The sequence below is a fragment of the Ambystoma mexicanum genome, chromosome 7p (genome assembly GCF_040938575.1).
Source record: "Ambystoma mexicanum isolate Mex_15411 chromosome 7p, UKY_AmexF1_1, whole genome shotgun sequence".
Taxonomy (NCBI): Eukaryota; Metazoa; Chordata; class Amphibia; order Caudata; family Ambystomatidae; genus Ambystoma; species Ambystoma mexicanum.
Genome location: NC_090939.1, coordinates 535,909,385 through 535,927,334, shown reverse-complemented (window position 1 = coordinate 535,927,334; position 17,950 = coordinate 535,909,385). Strand labels below are relative to the sequence as shown.

Sequence of the window (17,950 nt, the reverse complement as noted above, 5' to 3'; positions counted from 1 at the left end):
TCCACCTGCATTTAGCAGCTGTTAAAATCAGGCAGATTCCATAAGAATCCATTGTCAATGTCGTCTGCAAAGCGTAATTTGCATGCAGCATTTACATATTTCACAAGACGGAGAGTAAAAGAAAAACAAATAAAAAGGCAGTTTTGCCCATTTTATTTCGCTCATATAAACATGCAACATTTTATGCTGGGGCCCCAAGAGCATGCATGTCCTAATGTTGATTGTCCCCTGCATGCAATTTACACTTGCTAAAAGTAACCCTATAGGGTATCGTTTTGATGAGTGTGGGGGGCTGCACAGTTGATCCAACTTGTAAATGTTTAAAATTGCATGCATGGGAACCAACAATACGTGCACACATTGGTGGTCCCATGCATGCAATTTGCATATCTTAGAGAAGGACCCCATGGTGTTAAAATTCAGACAACACAGAAAAAAGTCACAGGCAATAGCAGAAAATAGAGGGCTGATAGGAGTGACATTCTGTGAATCGAGTTTCTATTAACCATCACAAAACCATATGACAGGAAATGACCAGTTTATTTTGGTCACTCTATAAGAAGGCACTTTCTGTAATGTACAGTAGTGGAACCGACTGGCACAATGGACAGGGGAAACACGAAGGAAGAAAACGAATATGTTATCTTTTGTTAAAGGACTCTTTTGTACCGCTGAGATGAAATCTACGAATCCTGCACAGAACACCCTCAAAAATAAGGAAGGACCAAGTAAGAAGGAGCATTCCTACGCAGTGCTTCTTGTTGTAATAACAGCCATCTCGTGCTGCCTGGTCGCAATTTCACTTTATCACGTCATAATAATGAAAGCAGAAGTCGCAAGTTTACGAAATGAGCTGAAATTCTACACGAGGCAGGCTGCAAGCCCAGACCCCCCTTCCTCCCCACCAAGGGAGACGAAGCTGGCAGCAAACTTGACACGAAAATCAAGCGAGGTGAGGCGAGTGGAGTCGTTGCAGCAGTTTGGACCTAAATGCACTTAGAAATCTGCAAACTGCACAGACATTTCTTCGCTTTCTGATTTTTCAGTGCATTTTTTACAGGCAAATAAACCATCCTTTGACCAGGGGAATGGCAGTTCCCAGGAGGCGCAAGAACTCAAAGTAAGGACCCCGCGATTTGTTCCTGCAGCCGAAGCACAAGGTAGGTATACCTAAATGCTACTGACATTATTTCTATTCGTATTTATTAGGTACACCCACAGAGTATTTCAGACAGAAATGCGGTACAAAAGTATACATAGAAAGACACAAAGCAATGGGCTGAGGGGATATCTTGAGGGAAACGCGCTTGCTTTGGAAGCTAGACAACGCAGAACAATATAAGTTCCGTCCTGCTCCTGTATTAGGCGCGTTATTGAAATAATGAATGTAGCCCATGTAGGGTGTCTGGCAACAAGGACTGGTAGATACGTGAGGATTATTAGACTACTAATGAAAGTCACGGTGGCAAGGCTACACCGAATGGGGACTGCACAGAAATAGTAATAAGAAAAACAGTCGGCATATAAAGAGAGAGTACACACATTTTCTTAAGTCATTTTTGGGTGACTTATAACTTCGCTCTCTCTGGACAAATCCTCACCAAACTGGTGAGGATTGGTCGGGAGGGGGCCGGGGGGGGGGGGGGGGGGTCAAAGTTATAGGGGGGACACAACATTTATTTTTTTCCCATGGAGTGAATGGAAAACAACTTTTGATCACGCCTACGGCCGAAACCGCTGGATGGATTTTCACCAAATGTGCAGCAGGAGTGGCGGCTTGACCTCGAAAGTGTGCTTTTGTAAATTTGGTGGAAATCCGTCCAGTAGTTTTTTTTTAAAACAACCAAAAAGTAGGTCCAAAAAAATGTGTGATATCTGGGTCCGCTCTGTGGACACACTTACCTGTTCGGTCCGTGGACAGGACACAGATTGGCCAGAGGGCCTACGTCATGTCCACGGACAGGTAACATGTTCGCTGATTGGTTGGAGTGAAGCATGAGGTGCATCACATTTTCCCTATGCTCCTGCCATGTTGGATCCGCGGACATTTGCGGACAGCGTGGCGTGGAATAGAGTAGACATATAATTTTAGGGAGTGTGTAGGTGTGGAAGAGTGGCTGGAGAGGGTGGGGGTGTGAGAGATGGGTCAAATGCTGTATTTGTTTAGGTGGAAGAAGGCTGGGTTGTGATCGCGGTGTCCATGGTCACCGCGGCTGTTCGCGGACATACCAACCACTGACCGCACTACTGGGTATTTTATTATGCTCTGATGTATTGGTTTTGGGTAGTTAGTTGAGTATTGGGTGGAGAGGGCATACATTGAAGAGTTTGTGCATTGGCTGCATGTACTGTCTTAGTATGTCACGTGAAGTGGATAGGGTTTGAGGTGGTTGTGGTATGTTTTTGTGTTGTGGTCAGTTGACAGGTGTTTGCTTGCATGGGTGTGTTATGCTGCAGTGGTTGTGGCCAGGGCCTAGAGTCTTGGGTGCATGGCCTACAACCTTTTGGCCATGTACCCAAGAATCTAGGCCCTGGCCACAACCACTGTAGCGTAACACACCCATGCAAGCAAAAATTTTGAGTGTGGTATATGAGCTGCAGAGGGGGTATGTTTTTAAAAGTTTGTGTACTGGTTGCCAGTAGTGTAATAGTATTTATAGGACAGTGGACATGGTGTGTGGTAGTTGGTTTGTTGGATTGTGTTCAGAATGCTGGTACCTAAGACTGTCAGCATTTTGGGTTGTAGTTAGTGGTCAGGTGTTTGCTTGCATGGGTGTGTTATGTTGCAGTGGCTGTGACTCCAATCATTGTACACTTACTGTTTGCTTTATTGAGGCTGTATGCAGTGTTTTGCCCATGCCATGCATCAAAGACTGTACGCACTGGTCACAATCACCCCAGCATAAGACACCCGTGCAAGCAAACATTTTGGGTTGTGGTGTGTGGTCAGGTGTTTGCTTTCATGGGTGTGTTATGTTGCAGTGTTTTTGACTCCAATCATTGTATACTTATTGTTTGCTTTGTTGAGGTTGTATGCAGTTTATTCATCATATGGGAAATTGGAACAGCCATTGTTTTTTCATTCTCTGTGATAAAAGAAAAGATCACATGTTAGTTAAGTTAGTTTGTAATGAGTTATTGCATTGCATAGCAGACATTTCTGTACTTTGTCGACCCTCATAGGTAATATTTTACAAGCACTATGCTTCACACCAGTGTACTGTGCAATTTGCCCAGTTCCCGTTTTTGTTCGTAAAATCATTGGGTCTGTGGGAAATAAAAATCCATGCAGGATTAAAATAAACCTTTCTATGTTATGGTACAATATTTTTCGGTGGTTGATTTCAGAAGAGCAATTGAATAGGTTTATGGTTTTTGGTTTTATGGTACAATATTTTTCGGTGATTGATTTCAGTAGGAGGAATTGAATAGGTGTATGGTTTTTGGTTTGGAAATGGTGATACTATTTTTGTAGTTAGATACCAGTTGGCATACTTTAATTGTTTATTTCTTGTTGCATTTTAGTAGTATTCATTTATCTGTTTGGTTGTTGCAGAAATTTGGGGCAGTTAGATACCTGTTGGCGTATTCTAACTGTTTATTTCTTGTTGCATTTTAGTAGTATTCATTTATCTGTTTGGTTGTTGCAGGATTCTGGGGCAGTAAGATACCTGTTGGCGTATTCTAACTGTTGATAGTTTTGAAGTTGTTGATGGTATTTGTATACGTAATAAGTATTGTAGGGTTTCCTTAGAAAAATGTATATTGCAGTTGTCTGGGTTTAGTTAGATGCTGTTCAGCTTTTTCTAACTGTTTATAGTTTTTTATTGTTAGATAGCTGTTGTCTTATTCTATTAGTTTAAGGATTTAAAGGTTATTGAATATATGTTGTAGATGTTTATGCTCAGATTAGCGAGTACATTTTGATTTTAAGAATATTAAGTACGCATTCACAAGATTTCCTGGTAATCTTTGTTTTAGATTAATGGAAATATCATTATATTCGAACCATCCACATTTTTTTTTTATGTATGCAGTGTAGTGACCTGCATTGGTTGTGGCTCCTGCGTGCTAGATTATGCCTACTGTTGTGAAGGTTTTCCAACCAAGTGATACTTGTCCATGTGTGAATCTAGTCAGCTTGCAGTTGTTTTTGGTATCATCTGCATTGTAACGCAAAAGCATTACTATTACGTATTCAATATATGAACGATTATCAGAATTGCAAGTAGTACATAATCTGTCATGGTTTGCATTTTGTACAAGTTGCTGAAATGGAATGGATTCACAGTTAGGTATGGATACATACGCAAAGCGTTCGTTAGGGATTTGTTCCTGTGCCACATGGTTTCAGAGAGTGCATGTATGTTTCAATATGTATGAAATCTGGAAGATGTCATTTATAGGTACATTTTTGTTTTCCAGTACTTGTAGTAAGTACATTAGACATTCTTGTGGATATTCTTGTGTGTTTATAGTGAATCTGACCATTCCAGCACAGTAGTCCAATTCCTGCCTAATTCCTGTAAGTGTTGTCAGGATTGTTGTTTGCATTTCTGTGAAGGACTAACATTTGCAAACATAATTGGTCTGTCCTGTTTAAGTAAATGTTTTCAATAATTAGTGGCAATTGGAATAGAACATTGGTTGCTACATTTGCATAACAATTTACACCATTTGTATTTGAAAATTTGAATGGACAGACAGTTCTGTGTCTAAGTCATTTGTTGGAAGTATGCGTTGTTTCTTTGAAGAGGTAGTTGGTTTTGTTTGTGCAGTAGATCCTTCTCTGGTTTTGATCATTGATGACGTATTAGCTTATTTTAATTTCTTTGGAGGTATGGTTGTGAGATCCTGTATAATTTCAGTCTGAACTAGTTTTCTTTTACAAACCTTTGCTTTTTAAGGAACAGGATAGGTTTTGAGATGGGGTGCGTAGAGTGCACATAGTCTATTGTATTCTAGAATGCAAGGAATATCAGTGTTTACTTTACTTGCATCAAAGTTGAATAGAAATAGTCCTTCAAGTGTACATAAGCGTGATAATGCTACATAGCTCATGCCTTCTTTAAATACTGTGCTGCCAATATCTATCAATGCTTGATCTAGGGTAAGACCTGATTTATGAATGGTGGCTGTGTATGCTAGCGATAGACAAAATTGTTCTCTGCGTACATACATGTCTTTGAAAAGAAGGAATCGGGATGTTGAGTGTCCAATCCTTTCAACCTCTGACAGTTTGTCAAAGTGAACATTGACAAACTGAATGTTGTTGTCATGTGGGTATGTTTGAAAGCCAACAACTGTACCAGGTGCTCCATTAACTAGTCCTTGCTCCATGTCAAGTTTACGTTCGAGCATTACTCTACAGTTTCAAGATAATTTTAATATTTTCTCTTAACAAGTTGTGTTAGAGATAGAGTATTCCTAGGTATTTAGTCATGCTGTGGCTTGTTCACACATGGGTAGTGTCATACCGTGCACATCCAGTTTGTCTGTGGAGCAAATTTGAACTATTGGTTGCATTTCTTTTTTCAACATTGTTTCATTGAATTGTGCACAGCTTGCAAGAGTTGGCATCAAGGACATACAGTTTACATTTTTGTGTGCTAATTGTTCCCTGACATCAGTAGCACATGAGTTATGGCTGTATAGGTTATGGATGTGTCTGGTATTCAAGATACTCTGTGCTTCCTTAGATAGCACACCAATCTGAATCCTTTTCAAAATGTTGGCGTAGGTGAAGTCTGCATACTGACACATGTTTTCAGTTAATTCTTTGTATTGGAAATGTTGCGAAAGATTGACATTTCCTATGCTGCCAACAGATTTACTGCATAGTTTGTGCCCTAAGGTTTAAAAATAGGTTCACCTTTAACTGGTGTTAATTGAAGAAGATCTCAGAAAACAATAATGTGTTTTTCTCCAAAGAGCTCTTTCTTGTCTGTTTTGAGGACCTCTTGTAATCTGAGGTGAATCAAAGCCAACATTAGGTTGGAGACTATGCTCACCTCATGTATTAGCAACATTTCCATTTGTTTCAAAACTATATGTAGTTCCATTGCAGCTTCTGGAGAAAGTTTTTAGTAGTCTAATTTGTTTTGGTGTTCTACTGGAAGGAGTAGTAATCGGTGTAAAGTGACACCGCCTATGTTGTAGGCAGCTAAACTTGTGGGGGCAGTTACAACAGCTGACAGTTTGTTGTTTGTCAATTGGTGGAGGAACTTGCCGATGATTCTTATTAAGAATGTTTTCCCTGAACCAGCTTGACCACTCACATATAGCAGAATAGGTTTGTGGTCTTGGCAGGTACAAGTTTTAGTTTCGTGCTGCATACTATGTTCAATTTGTTTTGTTATTTCTAGGAAAATGCTACGCTGTTCATTGTTTAATTGTGATTTGAGTATAGCAACGTCTTCAGTAGACCCTTCATACTAGTACATGATGTTTTCTACTTCTGTTAGACAAGGTTGACTGCTGTCGGGAGTGCCCATATTTAGTTGTGCCTGGAGTTCTTCTTCTTGTTGCTGTTCATTGTCTAACATTGTTTTGTACTGCGTAAAGTTTATGTCCGTTACAGTGCGTTCATTTGCTTTGAAAGCACCTTCATAGGAGACATGGGTATCTAATAAATCTTCTTCTTTTCTCCATGGTTTAAAAAGTTGTAGTAGGGACATGTAATACAGTTCTTTATGTTGAGGAATTTTTAATGACAATTTCATATGATTAATTAAGCTTTCTTCTCATCTGGTTTAATATTATTTTTGTATGTGAAGTTTTGGGCTACGTGGTATAGACACATGGTTTCCAAAGTGGTACTCCTGTTTGGGTAGTTTGTGTCCAGTAAGTTGTTTTTCAAAATGTCTTGGCTGTTGGAATTATTTTTGGTGATTGTTTCTATGTCTTCATATGATTTGAGAACTCTTTTTCTGGATATAGAAGGACCAAGGCTTAGCCATACTATGTTTTCAGATTTTCCATACAAGGCAGTACCGGTTAAACGGTCTGCAGCTTCGTAGCAGCCACAATCTCTATGGGAGAGCATTTCTATGCCTAAACTGTACAATTTCTGTGACTGTGTTTTGTCAGATGATATGTCATCCCAGAGGTCTTTGAGCTCTGTTTTTTCTTCTTTTGTTAAGTAGGCTCTGACGTATCATGCAACTGCAGTGGAATTGTCTGCAATGTATTGGACATCTATATTTACATTCCATAGGAGGGCAATGATTGCATTGTAATCATTGATGTACTTTGATCCTTCTGTTGTTTTTATGCAGTGTGTGTTCTTTAGCGATTTAACTTTGACACTATGTCTAACTGAAGACATGAAGTTGTTTACTTGCCCTGTTGTTGAAAGCTGGTCTAAGGAAACCAAAGCGGCACTTGGTGTAGTATTTCCCTTTGTTTTTATATTTGCGCGAACAATACTTCGCACACTTCCCACACTTCCCACACTTCCCACACTTCCCACACTTCCCACACTTGTGTCTTTGAAATTTTAAAATTTGTGCATGTAGGTCACTATGTGTAATTTGTGAAGGGATTACACAAGTGACATATTTCTCAATGAATTGCAAAACAGTGGCATCACTATCCTGGCCAAATTTAGGAGCATATTTAATCCAGAAAAGCATGTGGAAGTGTGGTGCTCCTCTGGCTTGGTATTCTTTTCTCCAAAAGAAGTGTCGCACTTCTCGGAGAGGAGGCACTGCTTTATTACAAATGAAGTGTGGCATGGCAATAAAGCCATGATGGAAATATCTTGATACATTTACAGGATTTAGAGAGCAGAGTTCTCCTGGTGTTTTTATATCTATATTTGTTTTGTTTTCGTTTGCTATGCATAGGAAATCGTGCAAATCTTCCCATGCATATTCTGCACAACTTAATGTCACAAACCATGTGGGTCGGCCAAGATTTCTTATCATAAACTGTACTTCTGCGTGTCGTCAGAACCAGTATTCTTTTGTACCACACATGTTTTTAATGCTTGACTGTAAAACTTCATCTTTTTGAAGTAATTGCGTAGTAGACATATTTTGAAAATTGGTACCTGATTTCAATATGTGTGCAATTCCATAGCATAGAGTTGCTAGTTCACTTTCAAAGAGAAGGTGGAATATGTATTCCACATTTTGTCTGAATCTGGGGTCTTCAGAATAACCGTAAACAGGGAATTCTGATGCTATTATTTGTGTGGCTCTTTCATCGTACCTTCCTCCTTTTCCAGTAGGAAAGAGTAGAGGAAAGGATCATGCTTCTACACTTTTTTCTCATATGCTGATTGGAGATCCTTTGGCTTGCCGCATTTGGTAAGTTTCCATTGCATCATCTATGGCGTCTTTAGAGTGCAATGGTCTAAAATATTGGATTCTATCGTAGGATCTAGAAGTTGAAATTGGCCAGTGCCTGACGAGTCTTGAATCATTTTGGTGGTTTCTCTCAGGTTTTCTTCAATGTCTATTTCTTTGTAGTATTCATTGTTGTCGTTTAAGATATTGCAGGGCTTCTCTAACTTTATCTAAGTCCACTAGTTGCTGCCAAATTTATTTGTCTTTTATAGGTAAGCCATTTACTAAGATAATCAAAGATTGATCTATTGGTCGTTGCACTCCCAGAGTGTGTACATTTTCTTTGAGATCTAATGGCAAATAAACTACTTTGCAATGAATGCCTTTTAGTAATTCAGAGGGAGGTAATTTTGCTGTTTTTGGTTGAAGGCGTATTATTGTTTGAAATGGGTGCACTATAATGCTCTCATACAAGTTAAGTTGTAGTGGTTTTGGTGTCTGTTGGAGAAAAAAAGAAAGTCTGTGTTGGAACTTTGTGCAATATATGTGTGGAACGGGTGTTCTACAGACAGAGTTTGGGCCCCCGAACTAAGTAAAAGTGCGACACACTTGCAGCGGACAGTTATGGACAGGCGCGATGTTCGTAGGACCCCGAGGGTGGGATGCGCATGCGCATAAGTGTCTACCAGACAAGGTTCGGGTCACCCCCATTTTGATTGCAGACAGCACGAACAGGCATAGTGTCCCTAGGACACCCCCATTTTGGTTAATTGCATACATCCTTGTGAGTCGCGCTGTCCGCGGACACCCAAACAGCCTTTTAAAAAAAAAACACAGAGACATATGGGAACAGTATACATAATACTTTATTAATGTACAAAAGTATAGAAATTATGCAAGAGAGGGGGAAGCAGAAATGAAGACATTTACAGGGGAATTAGGGATTTCTACATGTTGGATGGTAGAGGAGGAAGGGATTGAGGTCACATCATAACGTTTTTGGTGATGGTGATTTTTTGGGGATGGTTGACTGGGACATGGAGAAGGGGTACAGGTGCTTGTGGGACAGTGATATTTAATTTTTTTATATGCTTTTCTACAAAGTTATTCAAAATAATGAAATTGGTCATTAATTTATCATTTATTTGTTCTAAATGCTGTAGATGATTTACCACAGTGTCTGTTTGTTGTTCCATTAGTTCATGATGTACTGTTTTAGTATTATTTGTATTTTCTTTATGTACTGTTAAAGAAACAAAATGTGTTAGGTACATATAAAATAATGTGTATTACTTGGCTTACTTTGAAAACATCACTGTCTACCATTAGTATCACTCATTTCATCCCAGGGAAAATGTTCTTCAAGCCATTCCAGAGTGCTAGCCTTTTCTGTGTACAAAAAAGATACAATATATTTTAGTGTTTCCTACTAAAGAAAGTTTATAAGTATAGGAATTAATGTATTGTACTTAGCAGTTTGTTTTTCAGTTTTCCTGTTACTGCTTTGTAGGTGTGCTATTGATATTTGCTGTGCAGTTTCTGTATAAAGTATCAGTGAGGTATTTCTGCTGGAGGCATATGTAATTTTTTTTTGCTATGTTCCATTATGTTTCATATGCTATGTAATTGAACTGTTGGTGTCTTAAATATACAGTTTGTACTTCTTATTTATTTTTTAATGTCATTTATTTATATGCTGCTCTTTGAACATGTGCAGTGTGTTTGTTATATGATATAACAATTTAAGATACCCTCTGTTCTTTTGGACAGTGTTGATGTTGACCGAGTCCATTTGCGGACATTCACATGGTCTGCGTACATAGCAGCCACTACCATGGGACAGGGGGTTCAGTATGTTTTATGGTATATCTATATAAACTAAGGGTATCCTAGTAGGATTATATGAAATTCATGATATCTATATCTCTATTCAGTGTTTAAGGGATGTTATGGTTAATTTGCGCTACTAAAAACCTATCAAATTCAGTGAAAAAACGTTGTTAAAGGGACGTTATGGTTAAGTTGTGCTACTAAAAACCTATGAAATTCAGTGAAAAAACTTTGTTAAAGGTTCCATGTAAAACTTTGTTTATGGTTCCATGTAAAACCAAAAAACCCTTGAAATTCGCCAGTTATGGTAAGCTAAGCAACCATAACTTGTGCCACCACCGTGCACTGCTAAGACTAACACCCACGACATCAAAGATGACATCACAAATGTGTTTAAGGGACATTATGGTTAAGTTGCGCTACTAAAAACCTATGAAATTCAGTGAACAAAATGTGTTAAAGGGATGTTCTGGTTAAGTTGTGGTACTAAAAACCTATGAAATTCAGTGTAAAAACATTGTTAAAGGGACATTTGGTTACAAGTAAAACCAAAAAAAAAACAGAAATTTGCCAGTTATGGGACGTTATGGTTCCAAGTAAAACTGAAAAACCCTTGAAATTCGCCAGTTATGGTAAGCTAAGCAACCATAGCTTGTGCCACCACTGTGCACTCCTAAGAATAACACCCATGGCATCAAAGATGACAACACAAATATCATTGATGACATCACATGTCTAGCCCCCTTTTTTCTGTTCACTGACATATCTAGGCCAGGTGGATTTATTCACTGACAGTCAGAAACTTAAAATTCAAAAGGTATTACATTTGTAGACATTGCCATTCTCGCATGTTCTTACAGTACTTCCCTTAGAATTCAATTGCATTTTATGATGCACATACATAGGGGAAGAAGCAGGTCTCAAACACAACAATCATTTCTATGGTTATACACAGTTGCTAATGCTAATACCTCTTGTTTGCTTACTTTACTCTCCCTGTATAAGCCCCATATTTGTATTCATTGTGGTATCTTAATGTTTTCTGTGTAGTACTATAAGTATGTAGTATGTGATACATTATTACCTACTTACTATATGTTTCACAGTACAGACAAGTCTGATACAGAAGCATTCACCTTTTTACTATCCAACATTGGAAAATTCCAATTATTACACCTCTATGGTGTATGCTGCAGGAAATGCCTATGTTTCTGTATGAGTAGGCTCCTGTACTAGAAAGAACATTGCAATTGAATGTTCTTTAGAGCAGTACATTGCATAATCAAGTATTTAGTTCATCACACATCTCCCGATCACCCCTGACACTTTTTTGCCAACATTAGATTCACAACCCCTTGTTGGAACTACCTATGAAAAGTAAATGCACATGTGATGTCATCAGTGATGAAAACATCACATCATTACACCTTAAATAGCCCCTCCTACAGACACCCCATTATCTGTGCCTGTCTGTATCTGATTTGAAGTTTTGCTCAGAAAGGTATTTGATGTTCAACTCCACCACAAATTGCAATCTTCAAGTTCTAAATGGTAGACTGTGTTAAGTGGGGCAGCGGTCAGTGAAACTGGGGAGCAGGGGAAATAAATTGTGTGTTTGAGGCCTGCTTATTTCCCCATGTATGTGCTCCATGAGCTGAGACCAAACCCTAAGGAAAGTACTTTAAGAATGTATGACAAGGTTAATGATGTATTCTCCATTACTAATACTGTGGAAAGATGGGTTAGTGCTCCCTCCAGAACGCGGATGCTGGAATGTTGTGATTGGAATGTGTTATGCGAGTGAGGGGACCTTAGCAGAGAGTGGTAGTTGGTGAGAGTTTGAGAGGTGGATGCGGAGGGAGCACCGGGCCGTTTTAAATAATCCTTTGAACTGGACTTAGGTCTCCCCTGATCCTTGATACTTTGAAACATATTGGCGATGAGGACGGCCCGGCCGAGCAGAAAAGGAACCCACGCACGAAGTGAGAGCAGCAGCTCCGGAGGAAAAATAAAAGCTTCCTCTGTGCCGATCCACCATTCCAATAGCTTATAAGAGTGACCATTGCACTCACAAGCAGTCACAGAGGAAGCAGCAGCACCAATCTAGTAAAGTTCTGCAGGAGTGGTGAGGTTTCGGAGGTTCGGCATGCGCAATGGCAACGGGAGAAAGACAGATTGCCTAAACATTAGAGAAAAGGACCTAAACGCATCAGATAGCGTGACGCCATCTTGGAATTTCGATTGAAGTCAGGCAGTAATCATCACAAGTCAAGCTCTTCCTCTTCACAGTACTGATCTATTTCCAGTTTAATCTGGATAAGGATATCACAATATGAGGATAAAGATTGAACATTGCCTAGGGGGAACTATTGAAATAAAGAAATAAGAAGAGGAATATGTGAGGAATGACAGTTCATCCACCAGCAAGTTTTCTCACGAATCCGAGCCACCAAATGTGATGTGGCTGGAATGGAGAGAGTACTGGAAGAATTACATGAAGACGGTAGAACAGGATGGTTTCTCGTCACAAAAGAAGAAATTGCTGCTGTTGCATGCTTTGGGTCTTGAAGGACAACAAAAGTACAAAGAGCTGCCCGAATTGTCAGGAGACGAAGCAGGTGATATAGATGAGTATGAGAGGGCTCTAAGACAATTGGATAAGCATTATGCCCCGGATGTGAATGTAGCAATCAACAGATTCCACTTCTATAATAGAGCACATAAAGAGGAAGAGTCGATTGAGGAATATGTGTCAGCCCTAAGAAAATTGGCTCAAACTTGCCGATTCGGCACAGGTATCACACGGAACGAATTAATCAGAGACCAAATAATTATACACACCAAAGATTCATTGATACAGGACAGACTGTGGATGGTGGGCAACCCTTCATTGCCAGAGGCTATTGCTATAGCCAATAGAGTAGAACATACATAACTATGTTCAAAGGAAATGAGAAACTAGAAGTTGGAGACCAGGGTGCTGGACAAAGTACAATCAGGCCAGCAGAAGAATCGGGAGAGTAATCCCCAGTAAGTGTGGTCCGAAATAAAGTTGATAAGGAGAATTTAGGTGATTCGAGCAGGAGGAATTACAGACCTAGAGAACAAGACCACAAAGAAGTCAAGGGCAATATGAGAAAGCCTTGGTTCAGGAATGAGACAAAGACATTTTCTCCTCAAAGCAGAGACAAAGACAAATGTTTTAAATCTGGTAGATTTGGGTACTAGGCAAATTCAAGGAACTATCCTGCTATAAACCAGAAATGTACAAATTGTGGAACTAGAGGACAATTTGCAGTGGTGTGTAGGTACATGAAAAGGGTATCAATGATACAAGACATTGAGGAGTCGGACGAGGAGAAAGTAATAGTAGTCTGTGAACCATCTGGTAAGGATCTGAAATGTCCATGATGTGATATAATAGTAGAAAATTGGAAACTCTCAGTTATGGTAGATAGCTGCTCCCTATAAACCATTTTAACGTACAAGACATGTTTTAAATAAAGATGCTTTGAACTGGACTTAGGGCTCACCTGATCCTTTGCAACAGTTAACATCTAGATATATAGCACCTTTTGAATTTTAATATTCTTACTGTTAGTGAACTAAACCACCTGCCCTAAATATGTCAGTGAACAAAAACAAGTCACCCAGATATGTGATGTCATCAGTGATGTCATCTTTGATGTCCTGGGTGTTAGTCTTAGCAGTGCACGGTGGTGGCGCGAGTTATGGTTGCTTAGCGTACTATAACTGGTGAATTTCTGAGGTTTTTCGGTTTTACTTGTAACCATAACATCAGTTAAACAAAGTGTTTTCATTGAATATATATATATATATATATATTTTATTTAATTTTAATTTAATTTTACATTTATAAAGCGCTCACACAGCCCGCAGGCATCGAGGCGCTGTTACAGGAATTGTTTATTTTTCTTAGTTGCGTAGTTGTGTTTTTTCTTTTTTTTTGTTTTTTGTCTTAGTTACGTGTTTATAACGCGCTTAAACACTCAGAGGTTTCTAAGCGCGGACCCGGGGATCGAACCTGTTGTTGCTCCGTGTCGTCTTGCTTCCAAGACGCGCACGCTGCCGCTGTGCTATCCTCCCGAGACGTATACATATATATATTTTTTTAGTGAAAAAAACTCTGTTAAAGGGATGTTATGGTTAAGTTGCGCTACTAAAAACCTATAAAAATCAGTAAAAAAACTTTGTTAAAGGGACGTTATGGTTCGAAGTAAAACCGGAAAACCCCTGAAATTTGCAGGTTATGGAAAGCTAAGCAACCATAACTTGCACCACCATCGTGCACTGCTAAGACTAACACCCAGGATCCAGGACATGCTCGGAAACCCCGGATGTAGCATGTCCTGTCTGTGAACAGCTGTGCTGTCCGCGGAGTGCGTAAGTAACACTGAGGGCAGCCCTTCTACCCTTTCCACTGCACTCTCTGCACCATTTACTCATTGGCTACTGTTAAGCAGTCACACAATCATCCACCAATCACATCCAAGAACTCTACATCTAACTCGGTCATCACAGATCAGCACTTTAGATGTACTATTGATCACTCTCAGTACAATTCGGCTGTCACTGCAAAGAACCTACAGCAACAACTACTATAAAACTTCCCAAGATTTCCACTTGCAGATTCAAGCACATCCACATGCATGAACACAGACTACAGGTATGAATATTTTCTATAAAGTACATGTACTCCTCTTCTAGAAATACAATACATCCCAGGAGCATAGCTCAGCGGCAACGTGCGTGCCTTGAAAGCAAGACGACATGAAGCAACACAGATCCGATCCCCGGGTCCGCGCTTAGAAACCCCCGGGGGTTTAAGTGCATTATAAATATGCAACTAAGACAAAATAATTACACAACTAAAAAACAAACAATGCCTGCGGGCTCTGTATGCGCTTTAAAAATGTAAAACAAAATAAATAAAAATATGAAAAGAGTAAATGCCACTGACTCTGTATAAACTGTAAAATGTTCTTACTGTCATTTCTCCCATCTGCTATGATGAAGTGTCACTTGTAAAGCTTTCAGCTCTAGACATTTTTGTTTACACACACACCTATCTAAAAGACTATTGTTTCATATTATAAGATGTAAAAAATAACAGTATAATTATGAAAAAGACTGTCCAGTGTGTTATAAAATTACACGCAGGCAGGATGAGTACATACATCGTCATTCAAGCACACACACAGACAATATTATTAGAAAGGCTCCCAAATCAAACAACACCACTGCCTCTATAAATCCTTCTGCTTTATTACACACACCTTCACAAAGGCAACATTGAATGCTTTTATTTACAATCTCTGCCAATTACCCTCTAAAAATAGCACAACATGCATATGATTATTTTTTCTATCTCTTAGCATCCATTAACATAACATTAAAAAAACAAGTGTGCTCTATACGTTTACTATTATTCTCATTCGAAAAACATATTCAACTAACAGATTCTAAATAAAATATACAGGATGCACATAGGCAAAGAAAAGTGCAAAACAATGTCTACATTAACAAAAGTGCTATAAACACACATATGCACTAACTTCTTTCTTTTAAACTTTCAGTAAACACCACTCTCCTGAAAAGCAGCAGCATCTGAAGTACGAACAAGGATTTAGAAGAAACCTACGCTGTCCATACAAGAAAGTAAGTACAAAACTAACATAATGTTCTAACTGTTATTCAAACACGATAGCATTTTAGTGTTGTAGAAGAAACAAATATGTTAACTCTTTACCATTAGATGTAATATCAGTGCTTCCCCTTGCCAGCTACATACTTTATATTGTCACCTGGAGCCCAGTATAGTAACACACACATACAAGAATAGCCCTCCCAACTTGATTTGCCTGCCCATTGCACAATCACATCCCTCCACAATCATACTTACCATCATACTCAGACACTCATGCACAAAGCATGCATACACTGCACAACAGTCCAACCCACACTTTCTTTTTTTCTCCAACAGATCTCAAAGAATGGCTACCAAAAAGCAACTCCATAGAAAGCAACTCAGAAGTAGAGCAAATAAAAAAAAAAATGTCCAAAATAAGCATCCATCTCTAGCAGATTTTGTACAAAAAGTTCAAACAAAACAGCTCATACAGTCATTAAGCAAAACAAAACAAGCTTCCAGTACAGAAACTTTCCCTCCTCTATCAACATGTAAAACCAAACAGAAAGTGATTAACAAGACTTCAACTACCACTACTGCTAACACTGGACCTATAAATCTTGATGTATTGGCAAGTAAGCATCCCAAAAAGATGTTTTACAAAACATGTTTTGCCACAGAGTCCTTCAGAGCCTTTTAAAATCAGGAGAGAAATCATGCACAACCCTTAAAACCTACTATAGAAAATTAATCCTAGAAGCTCTCGTACTAACAAAACTAACTAATAAACTACAAAAAAGACTTCTCAATAAACAGAATATTACCAAAAATAGCTTCTTAAACATCTGTGGAGGTGAATGGAGTCACATCACGACCACAGAACCATATTTTAATGAAGAAGCATATAAGCAAAAGCAAACAAACCCAATTGCCATACATAGCAGTGGACGAGGGTATGAAAAACTTAATAACACCATTATGGAACAAGAAACTCTGCTCACAAAAATATCCCCTGAAAACTCAGCATCACCTCCCCAATCTACTGAACCAAAACGTTGAGTCTACAAATGGCTGTGCCCATCAATGTGTAACATTGCCAAAAAATCTTCAGTATGTAAAGAGCAAAGAGCAAAGACAAATTCAAAATGAAACTACTACAAAATATGGATGCCTGTCCAGTGCGCAAATACACAGGACTACAAGGACATTCATTAGCCTGCATTTCAGGTCCTATTTGCAAAAGCACCTTCCATCATATCAAAATGATATCAACACATCATTCAACTACACTACAAGACATCTAGTCCACGAACTCTACTATGCTAAAAGTCCTGCTTTAGCACTAGCCAATTTAAATAACAATCTTCTACATGGTACAGCCAAACATGTACTCGAAGAAATAGAGCATATCTAGAGAAAATATTTTGGAATTGAAAGCCACTTACAAAATGAAATAGATGTACAACAAACTAGCAACTACTGTACAAATAGCAACCTTCTATTAAACACATACAAAAAAGGAATACTAAAGTTTAAAAGTACCTCAGCTGAAGTACCAAACCAGGTGTGCGTGTGTTGCTGCAAGTACCACAAAAACTATAGACATAACATACAAAATAGAAGATAATGAAGATTTGAAATGGTTCCAATTAGCTCTCTACCCTATAACAGAAAACAAATACGACATTACTGACCCCTTAATACTTTGCAATAACTGCACTGCAAAACTTGACAACAACCAAACGCCTTCACGTGCTATCACAAATAACTTTATTCCCACTACCAAAACCACTGCAACAACTAAATTTATATGAGAGCATCATAATTCCAACAGTGCACCCATTAATAGACCTCCAAACAAAAACAGCAAAAGAACCTCCCTCTGAATTAGTCAAAGGCATTTGTGGCAAAGTAGTTTATTTACCATTAGACCTCACAGAAAAGGTACACACTCTAGGAGTGCAACGGCCAATAGATCACTCTTTAATTGTCTTAGTAAATGGCGTACCTACAAAAGACAAAAAAAATTGGCAACAACTCGTGGACTTACATAAAGTTAGACAAGCCCTGGAATATCTAAAAAATAACAATGAATACTACAAAAGAAATAAATATTGAATAAAACCTGAGAGAAACCATTGAAATAATTCAAGAGTCACCAGAACTGGTCAATTTGATC

The 17,950-nt window shown here is 38.7% G+C and overlaps 1 protein-coding gene across 1 annotated transcript in view; it reads left to right on the top strand.

Moving 5' to 3' along the window:
- Window positions 1-601: 601 nt before the first annotated feature.
- The window catches only part of TNFSF13B (TNF superfamily member 13b), a 442,987-nt gene continuing 425,638 nt past the window's right edge, over window positions 602-17,950 (top strand). The window contains exons 1-2 of the mRNA XM_069636568.1: window positions 602-952; window positions 1,061-1,160. Of these exons, the coding sequence (XP_069492669.1) occupies window positions 638-952; window positions 1,061-1,160 (415 nt within the window). The 5' untranslated portion in view covers window positions 602-637. The remainder of the gene's footprint in view (window positions 953-1,060; window positions 1,161-17,950) is intronic.